At 38.4% G+C, this 13168-nt stretch overlaps 1 protein-coding gene across 1 annotated transcript in view; it reads right to left on the minus strand.

Annotated features, from left to right (window-relative positions):
• The window catches only part of LSM12 (LSM12 homolog), a 30173-nt gene that overhangs the window by 4941 nt on the left and 12064 nt on the right, over positions 1-13168 (minus strand). Inside the window, 3 exon segments of the mRNA XM_027872608.1 lie at position 1; positions 3-44; positions 1197-1306. The exon segment at position 1 is cut by the window's left edge and continues 78 nt beyond it. Of these exon segments, the coding sequence (XP_027728409.1) occupies position 1; positions 3-44; positions 1197-1306 (153 nt within the window).

A 13168-nucleotide genomic window follows, 5' to 3' on the forward strand; every position in this document is an offset into this window, starting at 1 on the left:
CCATTACTACAATGTTTTTTTCTTGCCATTTACAGTCCTTAATGCTGGGAGAGGGAGAAGAGAAAAGGTGAAATCCCACTTCATTGTCTCAAGTATACCTCATTCTCTACTCCCAAGGACAGCACCCTAAAGCAATGGGCCCAAGAGATGCCACAGTACCAGCTACAAACACATAAACAAAGGGATGGCTATTGAATACTTGCTAATCACTATACATTAAGATTCCTTTTACAGGGAATATGTACTTAAAAAGAACAAAAGTAACACCAAACAAACAAAAGTGAGGCTCAGGGGAGCCACTCTACAGTCTGAGTGACGTGAAGAGTGTTAGAAAATTGTGTTCCCCAGAGAGACTCACTTGCCTGATGGTTGTAGATTCAGAATTCCAAACCAAGCTCAGGTTCAAACAAAAGCTAGACTTGAGCTGCTGGATCCAACTTAGCAGTCCAGGGAGTCCTGAAGGGAGACAATTCCTCTCATAGCAAAAGAGCTATAACTCATACCTTGATAAACTCTAGCTAGTCTGGCCGTCTACCCTGTGACCTGGCCCCACTTATGTGTCAGATGGCTGGACAATGCACCAGGGTTACATGAGAATCCTAACAGAGGCTCCTTCACATACCTGTAAATGCTCAGATTCTTAAAAGCTTGGCCTCATGACAACAGTGATGCCAGCTGCCATCTGTGAGTTCAAGCCCTGGCATTTAACAGGGGCAGGTGAAGATAGCATGAAAGGAGAAGGCATGATATGTTTCATCTTTTCAATAGCCAAGGGACCCAGGAGAATGTCAAATGACTTGTGCTGTGGCAAAAGGTCTTGGTGGAGCAGTAACAAGGGTATTCCCCTTAATGGAGCAATTATAGCAAAATCTGTACTCCTCTACTCCATGTGCTAATCACAAGAGAGAGTAATAATTTGGGGGGGGGGGAAGAGGTTTATTATGATTTAACAAAAGAAAACCAAGAGCTTCTTTTATCCTTTTGGGGAAAGGGATAATAGAGATAAAAAAGTAAAACTTAGATCCCCAAGATGCTGACTTGTAGGTCACAAGACCCTGTCTTCTCAAATCAGGATAACCTAAAAGACTGCAAACAGATGGCATGGCTAAGCATTTGACAATGATCACCTCTGGGAAAAAGGAAAGAAATAGAGAAGACAACCAGTCTCCACCCACTCCCCTCCTGTAACTACTTACGTCTTATGAATGGTCTGGAAAAGCTGTTGTCCCTCCAGGGAGACACCAGCACTAATTGCATAGGCCTGGCTCAGCTTCTCCTCTTTCTCTGTTCGAGCTTTGCTGGCAAGCTGAGAGATAAAAAGAACAGAAAATTTAGGAAGACATTTAGTTCAGTTCTTCCCACTAGAAACAAGTAACATGCTGAAAAAAGTCATGACTAGACTAAAGAAGAGAGGCTAAGAAAGATTGGCTTAGGTCATCTATTTCCCCCAACAAAGAAAACCTAAGCAGTCAACCTTGCAAAGAAGAAAACAAAAAACCTTCATGCTTAAGCCAGAAATATTAGTTGCTTTTCAGTTTTGATCCTTAAACTTGTAGCGTAACAATACAGTAACCTTCAGATGTAAAAATAGGGCCTATGAAGTCTCCTTCCGGCCAACTCCATAACTTGTGTTCACATGAAGAGGCCTGAGTCCATGAAACCATTATTACCCGCTTAAACTTATAAACACTGGCTTACAAGACAAACAAAAATCTCAACAATAAAATAAATGATTAGGATTCCACTATTTCTGTACCCTGTCTGCCTTCTGGTAGAATAGAAACTAAGAAAAAACAACACATAGTAAAGATAATGACCTCTTGGGACAGTTGTATCTATATATGAATTATCCATATTTTCAATCCAAGGATAACTTTCCCTAAATATCAAAAACATTTTTGGTCCCACCTCCATACTATCAGCCAGTGTAGTACAAATCCCAAATGTGTAAAATCTCACTTTAATGTGTCAAAACAGATCTGGAAGGTCAGTTTACCAAGAAAAAGCATGTTTTTAAAAACAAACAATTTTAGATTATTTCTGATTTTGCATTACTCGCTTCACTACTCCTTCCATATTTATAAAGCACTTACACAGTGCCTGGCACATATCAGGTACTTAATAAATGCTTTTTCCTTCCCATTAATATGACTAAGCAACTGTACTGATACTGGAAACAGTTGATATTGGTAAGCCTATCAGGCATACAAAGATTGTTCCTCGTCATCTCCAGAACATCAACTTCTTAAAGACAGGGGATCTGTATTGTGCACACAGTGTCTCAGAGATAAGAATCGTCAAATATCACAAGGTACAACTGGGAATACAATTTCACTATTGCAGTCAATCTTTTTTCAAAAGTACAACTCTGGCACAATCACAGAAGAGTTAAAAAAAATTAACTAAGATATCTAATTCTTCATAGCAAAGCAAAAATAGTGGTGGTAATACATTAAAGTTGTTTGACATAGAGATCCCTGAAGAAAACAAGTTACCCTCAGGTTTCAAGGAAATAAATACACTGCCTCACTGCCTCCAATCTGAGTTTCAAAGGCAGTTTATTATACTCCAGAGCAAGGGAAAAAGTTCTGCCAAAAACTTTAAGCTACTCCTTGGCCTTGTCAATCTCGGTACATAAATGACATTCCAAGTTGAAAGAAACAGATGGGGAAGAAAAAGAGGACAAATACTACAGTAGTTCTCAGCCTTTTCACACAATACCTAAAACACCTGGGTAGTCAAAGACTTGGCAACATTGTACCTATATCTTTTAAGTCCTTTTGTGCTATTTTTGACCCACTGGAAAGTAGCTTCAGAGAAACAAGCAAACAAGGCAGACATCACTCCGCAGGGCTTTAGCAAAAACAGCAGCAATAGAGGCTCATGGCCTCTGAAATCGTATCTATGGAAGAGATGCTGGAGGAATATTTTGAGCAGCAGTAGTCAAAGTAGTCTTCAGTGGCTAGGACAACCCTCTTCACAGAGGGGGAGATCTATTCTGCTGGACTTTCCAACCAGCCTCTTGGAACCAGAAGACTTCAGGAAGGGAAAGAATAAAGACTTCAGGAAGGGGAAGAATAGAAGGGCTGAAAAGCTCCAGAGTAAGGCTCCCTAATGAGACCCCAACACAGCCAGAAGAAAACGGTGGGGGGGAAGGATGGTTCTGCAGATGTCTGTCACATTAGCAAGCAGAATCAAATCTCTCATTTTCAACAGTCCAAACTTCTTTCAAAAATGTTTACTGCAGGAAAACAAAATCACCCAATATTGGACCAGATGAAAACTGTTTCTGACAAGAATATGCTGACTATATAATTTGAGTGTTCAGACTCAAATGTATGTAGTCTGCAGGGACCAGTTAGCAGCTTCAAACTGCTAGAACCCAACCTGTTCAGAGACTCCATCCCAAGCAAGTTTAAGAATGCTGGCAAAAAATGTCTAATAATAAACTTCTGTCAATTTAGTCTAAAGAAGAAAAATCTGGGGGTAGACAGTCTTCAAATATAAGAAAGGATGTTTTGGGGGCGAAAGGGAGTGGCATAATGAGCTGCTTTTCTATTTCTACCAGGGAATGGATAAAACGAGTTTAAATCTCGAAAGGGTTTTAGATTAGACATTAAGAATAGCATTCTGACAAACTAGGTGCACAGCCATGTCTTCAGAAACTTTTAAAGAAAAAAGCAAATATCTGTAAGAGTGTAAGCAAAGTCCTGTCTGGAAACAGAGACTAAATGATCTTTCTATCATTTTCTAGCCCTAGGATTTGAATTTATCCTAAATACTGACAGGTAATGGATTCCTTGGAACAACCATTAGAAACCACCTCAATAAGGGCTAAATATTTGGGCTTATTTTTGTTTTCCCTTTCTCTATTCTCCTGCAGACTGCCCCACTCTCTCTTCTGCTGCCTACAAATACATTCAAAAAATCCTTTCAGAGACTTTATTATCATCCCCTTACTCTACTGCCCTGTAACCTCTACTCCCTTTCAAATCCAAACACCTAGAGTTGTCTATACTCATTGGCCTCACTTCCTCTATGACTCAGGTCTTAACCCTTTGCTTCTGACTTGAGTAATCAACTGAAAACACATACAGATGTCTGCCACATTAGCAGGCAGAATCAAATGTACTAATGTGCAATCTCCAAAATCACTAATGATCTTTTTTGCCCAATATGATGGCTTTTTCTCAGTCATTCTTCTTGATCTTTCTGCAGCATTTAATATTATTGACCACATTCTCCTTCTGGATACTCTTTCTTGGTTCTCTCCAACTGTCTGATCATTCCTTCTCTCTCTGCCATCAGCGGCTCCCATGTGTTTAATTATAATCTCTATGCAGATGACTCCCAGATCTATATATCCAGCCCTAGCCTCTCCCTTGAGCTCTTATCTCATATCGTCAATTGGATATCCCATGGGTGTCATTATCTTCCCTGCTAAATTCACTCATCCTAATTTACCTATTTCTGGTGAGGGAAGCACCAACCCTCCAGTCAGCCAGGCTCTCCACTTCAGTATTTTCTTCGACTCCTAACTCACCTTCACTTGACCTGTACATGTCTTATTTGTTGCCAACTCTTATCATTTCTACTTCTACAACATTTTTTGCATTCACCCCCTTCTTTCTTCTCACAATGCCACTATCCTATCTCAAGTCACTGTCACTTCTTTTCTTGACTATTAAAATACTTCCTAATTGGTCTCCCTGCCACAAGTCTCTCCCTATTCCAATTCCCCCCCCCAAAAAATTACTAAAGCTATTTTCCTAAAGCACAGGCATAACCATGTCACTCCTCTACTCAATAAACTCCAATGGGTCCCTATTGCCCCTAGGATCAAATGAAAACTACTGTTTTACTTTTAAATTCTTCACAACCTGGCCTCAACCTACCTTTCCAGCCTTATTGGACATTATTTCCCTAGTTGCACTCTATAGTTCAGTAAAACTGGACTTCTGGCTGTTCCCCCATAACATAACACTCTCTCTCTCATCTCTATGCCTGTAATGCACTTCTTCCTCACCTTCACCATCACCTCTTAAAATCCCTAATTTCCTTCAAAATTACTCAGAGGCCACCTTCTACATGAAGACTTTATTGACTCCATCCCAGCTGCTAGTGCTCTCCAACAAAAAACTACACATACACACAAATATACACACACACACACACACTCTCTCCTTTGATAGAATGTAAACTCCTTGATGACAGAGACTGTTTCATTTTTGTCTATGAATCTATACACCAACATAATGTCTGGCACAAAATATGTACTAATTAAATGCTTGTTGACTATTTCTGGGGCTGCATGCTCATCATCAAAAAACTTTTGGCTTTCAAGACATGTTCACTTATTCCAACTCTGACTTCCTTAAATTATTTCAAATAGCACAAAGGTATCAAATATTAAGAACTGGAAGAAACCTTGGAAAGATTCTACTCTTGCAGACTCTCTACTTTGGCCTCATTTTATAAAAGAAACTGAGATACCACCATTCCACATCAATCCCTTGAAGTATCCACCACTCAAATAACAGTTAAAATAAGAAGAGGTTTTACTTTACTTGCTGCTAAAATCAGTCCCCTTTCTGATCACCAGCTAAAATACTATGGGAAACAGGAGATTCAGATTAGTTGTCAATTCAGAAACCTCCAACAGCCTATTTTGATGGAAATTCTGATCGTTTATTTGAATGGAAATCTGAAAAACACAACTTGCTATACCAGCAACCTCTTCTTTATAATACTTTTCAAGAAAGCTACTAAACTCCTCTCCCTTCTCTAAGATAACTAAGAAGAATTATCAGTAATACTGGTATGGTAGAATAAATTTGTACTATTTAGAGTTCACTACCAATGATCAAGGGACAAGGAAAATCTCCATATAGAAAAAAATAACATTGGTTCCCAAGAATGAGATTGTTGTAGAGTTCAAATCCAGCCTCAGACACTTGACACTTACTGGCTGTGTGACCTTGGGCAAGTCACTTAACCTCGATTGTCTCAACCAAAAAAAAAAAAAGAGAGAGACTGTTGTAAACATTATACAGGTAAACCTTTTATGTAGTGTGTTCTTGAAAAATTGTACCATAAGAAATGACAAAAGGTAGATTCAAAAAAACCTGTGAAGACTTGTGTGAACTGATAAAGAACAACAAAAACATATTCAATGACTACAGTAAGATAAATGAAAACAACTTTGAAAGACTTAACTCTGATCAATGCAATGACCAACTGGGACTAATGATGCTTCCCACCTCGTGGCAGAGAAGTGATGGATTGAAGATGCAGAATAAAGCATGTTATCAGAAATAGCCAAAATATTAATTTGTTTTGTGTGACTATACTTGTTTGTTAGAAGGGATGGCTTTTATGAGGACAGGGAGGAGTGACAGTAATGAAAAGAAAAAAAAGAAAAAGATGAAACTTAAAAATACAAAGAGGAGAGCAGACAGTTCAGAAGGGGACAAAGATAAGCAGGAGAATGCTGGTAAAATTACACTAGATTTAATATAATATATACTTTTCAAAACCAAGAGGTATGTAATAGATTCACAGTTTTGGGGCAGGTAGGTGGCGCAGTGGATATAGCTCTGGCTTTGGAGGACCTGAGTTCAAATTTGGCCTCAGATACTTGACACTTACTAGCTGTGTGACCCTGGGCAAGTCACTTAACCCTACTGCCTCACCGAAAAAAAATTTGATTCAGTTTCACATACAATCCTCTCTCTGTTGTTTTGTTTTTTTTTAATATGTAAATATTCACACGTGTTGCTATCTGTTAAGGTCATAAACAAAAACAATATTAAACATAAATTGTGGCTAAGTTGCTTATTATAATTTTTGTGTTTATAAACTCGGGATTTTTATAGGTTGAAATACACCTATACGATTCCCTCAGTTCACTAGCTTAACTTAGAGATAGTGTCAAGCTGCTTGGAAGGAGGGAAAAACTTGCCCTTAGAAAAGAAGTTATATGATTTAAAGCTAGAAGGGACCAGTCTACCACCTTCAGGTTACAGGTGAGGAAATAGAGGTTCAAAGAGGTTAAATGACTTGCCAAAGGTCATACAGTGTCAAAGCTGGAATTTGAACCCAAATCATAGGATCATAGATCTAAAGCTGGAAAAGACCTGGGAGGCCATCCAATACAGCCTCCTCATTTTATAACTGAGGAAACTGACTCCAGATCCAGTGCACCTTCTAGAACACTATATGTATCAGGATTTTATGACCAATATTTGCCATGTTTTTCAACGCCAACCTTCTGGCTTATGTCAATTCCTAAATAGTAACCACATAAAATGTACCAGGAACTTCAGAGAATGAGCACCGTGGGCCCAGCAACCTGAGAAATGTAAAATAAAATGTTTATTACTGATTCATAGCTTAATTGCAGTTACTCCCTAAACACCTGGAGTTTAGTTTAACCTGAAGCTTCCTTTCATTTTGCAGGAGTCCCTAAGAAACCATTTAAAAATCTTCCTTTTTTGCTAACCAGACTTTCTTTTAGTAGCAAAGAAAGGGCAGGAACTTGATACCAAGGCATTCTAATACTAAAGATCGTTAGTCACACCTGCAGCCCTATAAAACTAGTAGATCTCTTGTTCCATTCAGTAACTGGGAGAAAACAACAAAATACATCCCACTAGCAAGTTGTTTTGAAAGATCATCATTAATTGATGACTAAATTATTTCAGCAGTCCCAGAAGCAATGGGAACGCAAATAGCATGAAAAAGTGGAAAGGTACCTGGATTTGGAGGCAAAGGACCATGGTTCAAATCCAGGTCAGGACTCTTCTTGCCTTTATTGACTTGGATGAGTCCCTTAATCTCTCTGGGTTTGTTCTAAAATGAAGGGGTTGAAGCAGCTGGTTTCTAAGGTCACCCCAGGTCCAGACTTACAATCCCATTATACTTCAAGGAAACCAGAGACCTCCCAGCTCAAGAGTAGGGGGGCCATCCAAAAGGAAACGTATTGAGTGATTTCCACACCCACAGAAGTCAATCAGCTCCTTCATCAGTATATTCTGGGCCTTGTAACCAGTTATCCTCAGATACAGGCATTAGGAATTACTACAACTCTCTAAGAGCTGCTATAACTCAGAAAAAAAAAAAAACTTAGGGTGACTAAAGGAAGTGGCAGGAAAGGGTTCACCTCAATTTCTAAATATGACCTGCTGTTTCAATCCCGGGAAGAGTACGAACTGGCCCTTGCTCCAAATTTACAACATGGAAGATATCAAGGGACTCTTTCCACAGATATAAAAATTTCACAACCTTTTCAGATGTTAAACTCTCATAAACAGCGTGAAGCTGTAACTACTTGATACAGCTCTACTCTAATTTCTTTCTACAAAATTCCTTTGTAAGTATCACAAAAGTGTCAACTCTTCAATGCCACTTTCAGTAATCTTTCTGCATGCTCTTTTGCATTTCTACCAACCTTATAAACTGACAATATGCTTATCTTTTAAAGACGTTTTTAATAATGCAACCTGTTTGATCAAAAAGATAGCCCTGTCGTCACTAAAAATCTACTAGCAATTATGTAAAAAAAAAATTGCCATTAACTATTTTAGCATTTAGGGTTCTCTTCCTCTTTCCATGCCTCAGCTTCATCCACAGAGAATGGACAGGAATGCTACAGGAATAATAGATCACATTAACTACTAAGGGGAAAGGTGTGTTCATTTGGCTAAATTATTTCCTAATGATACCAGACTGGAGAAGGCTACATTTTGATGAGTTTAGTCAGAATATGGTAGGAGTTTCCATTTGTATCAGAAATCTGTGTTGAACTACAGACATTTAAGGGTTGTAAAGTTCTTGAAATCTCATTTGGACCTAAATACAACCCTGTGAGCTAAGTGTTACTGCCATTCATGTTTTACAGAAGTAACAGACTCAGTAACATGCCCAGTGTCTCAGAATATGTGTCTGATTTGGAATCTGAATCCAGGTCTTACGATATCTAAGTCCAGCTCAATATACACTGAGTCATACTGCCTCTCAACAGACTAGTGTCTTAAAAAGAAAATTTCCTAATCCCTGAAAGCTATATCCCATGAAAAACTTCCTGTAATATCAAACACATGAGGTGTTCTGGCTGTGCAGTCTACTGCCTAAAGGGCAATATAATGCAACTGCAAAAAGCTTTTTTATCATGCTTTTTATAAAATAAATGGTCCCTATCCTCTAGGAGCTTACATTCTACTGGGGGGAGCAGGGGAGAGATGCAAACGGTAAAGAAATACGGGTATACACGATCATCTGAAGAAAGAACAAGTCCCAATTACTAGGGAAGTGGCACATGAGCTTAACCTGAAAAAAAAAAAAAAAAAGCTAGGGACTCTAAGATGCAGAGATAAGGACAGAGTAAATTCCAGGAATGGGAGATAGCCTGTGTAAAGGTATAGAGAGGAGAGAGGTAAGAATCAATTAAAAGCATTATTAAGTACCTACTATGTGCCAGGCCCTAAAACAAATGAAACTATCCTTGCCCTCAAGGACTATTAGGCAATAATATGCACCCATACAAGTATATACAATTTTTTTTAACCAGACCTGTAACAAGTGGAGGTAAAGACTTTCCTATACCAATGTAGATCAGAACCTTCTCTATAATTTAGCCTTAAAGAGTTGCCTGGAACACTGAGAGATTAAGTGGTCTGCCTAGTCCCTCAGCCAGGATGTATCAGAAAACCCAGATCTTCCTAACTCTGAGGCCAGCCTGGCCTCATACAAGGTAGTTTCAGGGAAAAGGACTAGGATCTGAAGAGATCAGGAAAGACTTCATGAGTACCAAAGTAGGGTTTTAACTAAGCTTTCAATGAAGGTAGCTAGCAATTCTACGTGGAAATAAGAGGAATGCATTCCAGGCATGGGAGACAAACAGTCTGTGCAAAAGCATGCAGATAGGAGACAGAATACAGAGTTTTGGGGCCATTTTGGCTAATATGTAGAATCTGAAAAGAGGAATAATATGCAATAAGGCTGAAAAGTTGGCTGCAATTGAGATCTACATTTTCAGACATGGTAGGCCTGTTGATAGTTTTTGCTTGACTAGCATTCTTATGGGAAAGGGGGTGGGAGGGAGAAGCAATGTAGAGTTAGTGAGCAGTAAGAGATGCAAAAAAAAAAAAATCAATAAAATATTAAAATACACAAAACAAAAAGTTCAGAAGAGACACAAACAGGGCAATTTTGTATTTACTTTGTAATTTAATATATGCTTTTAAAAAACCAAACTGTTAACAGCTTAGAGCTCTTTTTTTGTTCTTTGTATACAGAAATATTTGTCGATTAATTTCATAACCCTCATCAATAAACACACAAAAAAAGACTGCACCCAAGGTATAAAAGACTTTCAATGCCAAATTAAGGCATCTTTTTTATCCTGGAGGTAATGTGGAGACAATGAAAGTTTGTAAGAAGGGGAATTACATAGTCAGATTCATGCTTTTATAGTAAGATTATTTTGATAGCTGTGTAGGTGATGGTGTGGAGGACAGATCTGAGAGGGAAGAGATTGGAAGACAGGAGTTTGAACAGGAGGCTGTTGCCATACATAATACAGGAGACGAGGGGAGAAGGGCCTGAACTAGGGTGAAGGCCATTTAAGTGGAGAGCTAGGAGTTAGGAAATCTGGCTTGAGGACTAGCTCCATCACTAATCAGGATATTTTAAACAAGTCATTTAACTTCCCTAGGCCTTGTTTCTCTATCTATAAAAGAGGATCTCACTCACCTCTTCTTAGCCTCCCAGGAATGCTATGAAGAGAATATGCAAACATGAGTGCTTTGGGCATGAAAGATGCTTTAAAATTCCAGGGTACACAATCATTACCTCCCCCACTAAAAATCAATCTTCAATCTTCCTATGTAAGTACAGCTAAACACTATCATATTTCCATAATATAATAAACAACAAAATCCAAGATACAATCAGCCACACCACAAACATTTTATAAACAAAGTTGCTTTTTCACATAGCTTAAAAGAAAAACCATATGTTATAATTAGCTTTAAAAGCTTTGATTAGTGGTTAAAACATAACTTTGCTGTCAAATAAAAAGCTTTTGTACCTGATGTAGACAATATCTCATCTCTCTGCTTGAATTTATGAACCTGCTGTATGCAAGAGTCATTTCTTATTTCATCTACCATTGAAATCAAGCATTGCTCTGAAATCAATCATGTGAACCTGCAAGAGTGAAAACTAGACTGGCAACAAAGTTGAAATTTGACTGTAAATCAACAAGCTGATGCTAAATCATACAAAAAAGTCAAAGGGGGGTTGGGGCAATTTAGGGGAATATACAAATGATTCACACCCAACTTTTAGCCAAAATACTCTTCTTCCCTACCAATTTTAGCCCCTAAGAAGAAACCAAATAATCTTATACTAGTATCTTCTAAAAAAAAGCATGGAAATTATCAAGTTATGAAGGGACAGTAGGAAAGCCCATTAATCACACAAAAGGTGATTTATTTATATCCATAATGAAGCACATAGTTTAAAACCTCAAGAGGTGCTGGCTATGTGTAGAGCTCTGAAAACATGCCCAGTCATCTGCTTAGAGTCAGGGAGAACAATAGCATCTCTGAATTATGGAGATCGATCAATTACCTATAACATTTAATTCCCACAACTTTGGAGAACTAAAAGGAAAGAAGGGAAAAGGGAGAGCCACATGGACAGATGGCTATAGTTTCTGCCAACCTAATTAGATCTTTTTTCTCCCCCTTAAAAAAAGACAGGACCTTAAAGATCATCTAGTTCAAAAACACCAAGTGATCACACAGTGAATGACCTGTGGCAGATCTGACTAAAACCCAAGTCTTCTGGCTTCCAGCCTAGTATTCTATCCACCACAGCACACAGTAACTTTTATTTTAATTCTTAATCCTCAGATTCTCCCGGCCAGAAACAAGTTCTTTCACTCTACAAGTCTTTATCTTGGCCAGACTTGGGGAGAACCCAGGACTAAAATTTACTACACCACATTTTTCCATCCATCTGGCCCTTATCCCATGGAGAATAATAAAGAGGTTAAAACTTACATCTTTTATATGTGCTGTAACATTCTGAATTATACTTCTAGCAATGGAGATGGAAAGATAAGACAATCCAGAATAGTGGGAAAATGCTGGACTTAGAGTAAAAGGACCTGGATTTAAATGTTTGACCTTAGGCAAGTCCCTTTAACATCCAGAGTCTCAATTTCCTCATCTATAAAATGAGGAGATTTTAGTTCAATCTCCTCCAAATGGTACCTAAGGTGCCTTCCAGCTCTAAATATATGATCCAATGATTTTATAACCAGGCTCCTAGGGTGACCAATAATATCCATCTGTGACAGACACCTGCCAATCTCTTAAAGGCCAAAGTTTTTTTCCACTGAATAAGTTTTCTCCACATAGAAAGTAAACCTTCAATTATCTATTGAGCTAATGGACCAATATACCACTGGTCCTAACCAGTGTACAGTCCAGGCTGATTCCTATCAGTAGAATAACTGAATTTTTTTTTTTTTTGCCTAGGCAATGGGGTTAAGTGACTTGCCCAGGGTCACACAGCTAGTTAAGTGTAATGTGTCTGAGGCCACATTTGAACTCAGGTTCTCCTGAATCCAGGGCTGGTGCTCTATACACTGCGCCACCTAGCTGCCCCATAACTGAAATTTTTTTTCATAACTTTTTTTTATTAATTTATTTTGATTTATCAATAATCACTTCCATAGGCTTTTGAGTTTAAAATTTTTCTCCCCATTCCTCCCCACCACCCTCCCCAAGACAGCGCACAATCTGATATAGGCTATACATTTACATTCCTATTAAACATATTTTCACATTAGTGATGTTGTAAGTAAAAATTAAAACCAATAGGAGGAACCATCAGAAAGAGGAAACAAAACTCAACAGAAGAGAAAAAAAAAAAAAGCAATTCGAATTCCATAGTTCTTTCTTTGGATGTGGATAGCATTCCATCACAAGGCTTCTGGAGATGTCTTAGATCCTTGCATTGCCAGGAAGGGTTAAGTTTATCAATATTAGTCATCACACAATGTGGCTGTTATTGTGCACAAAGTTCTCTCGGTTCTGCTCACTTCACTCAGCAGTAGACCATCCGAGTCTTTCCAGGTTTTTCTGAAGTCAGCCTG

Source organism: Vombatus ursinus, unplaced genomic scaffold (genome assembly GCF_900497805.2).
Source record: "Vombatus ursinus unplaced genomic scaffold, bare-nosed wombat genome assembly UNPS02014801.1, whole genome shotgun sequence".
In the NCBI taxonomy this organism is placed as follows: Eukaryota; Metazoa; Chordata; class Mammalia; order Diprotodontia; family Vombatidae; genus Vombatus; species Vombatus ursinus.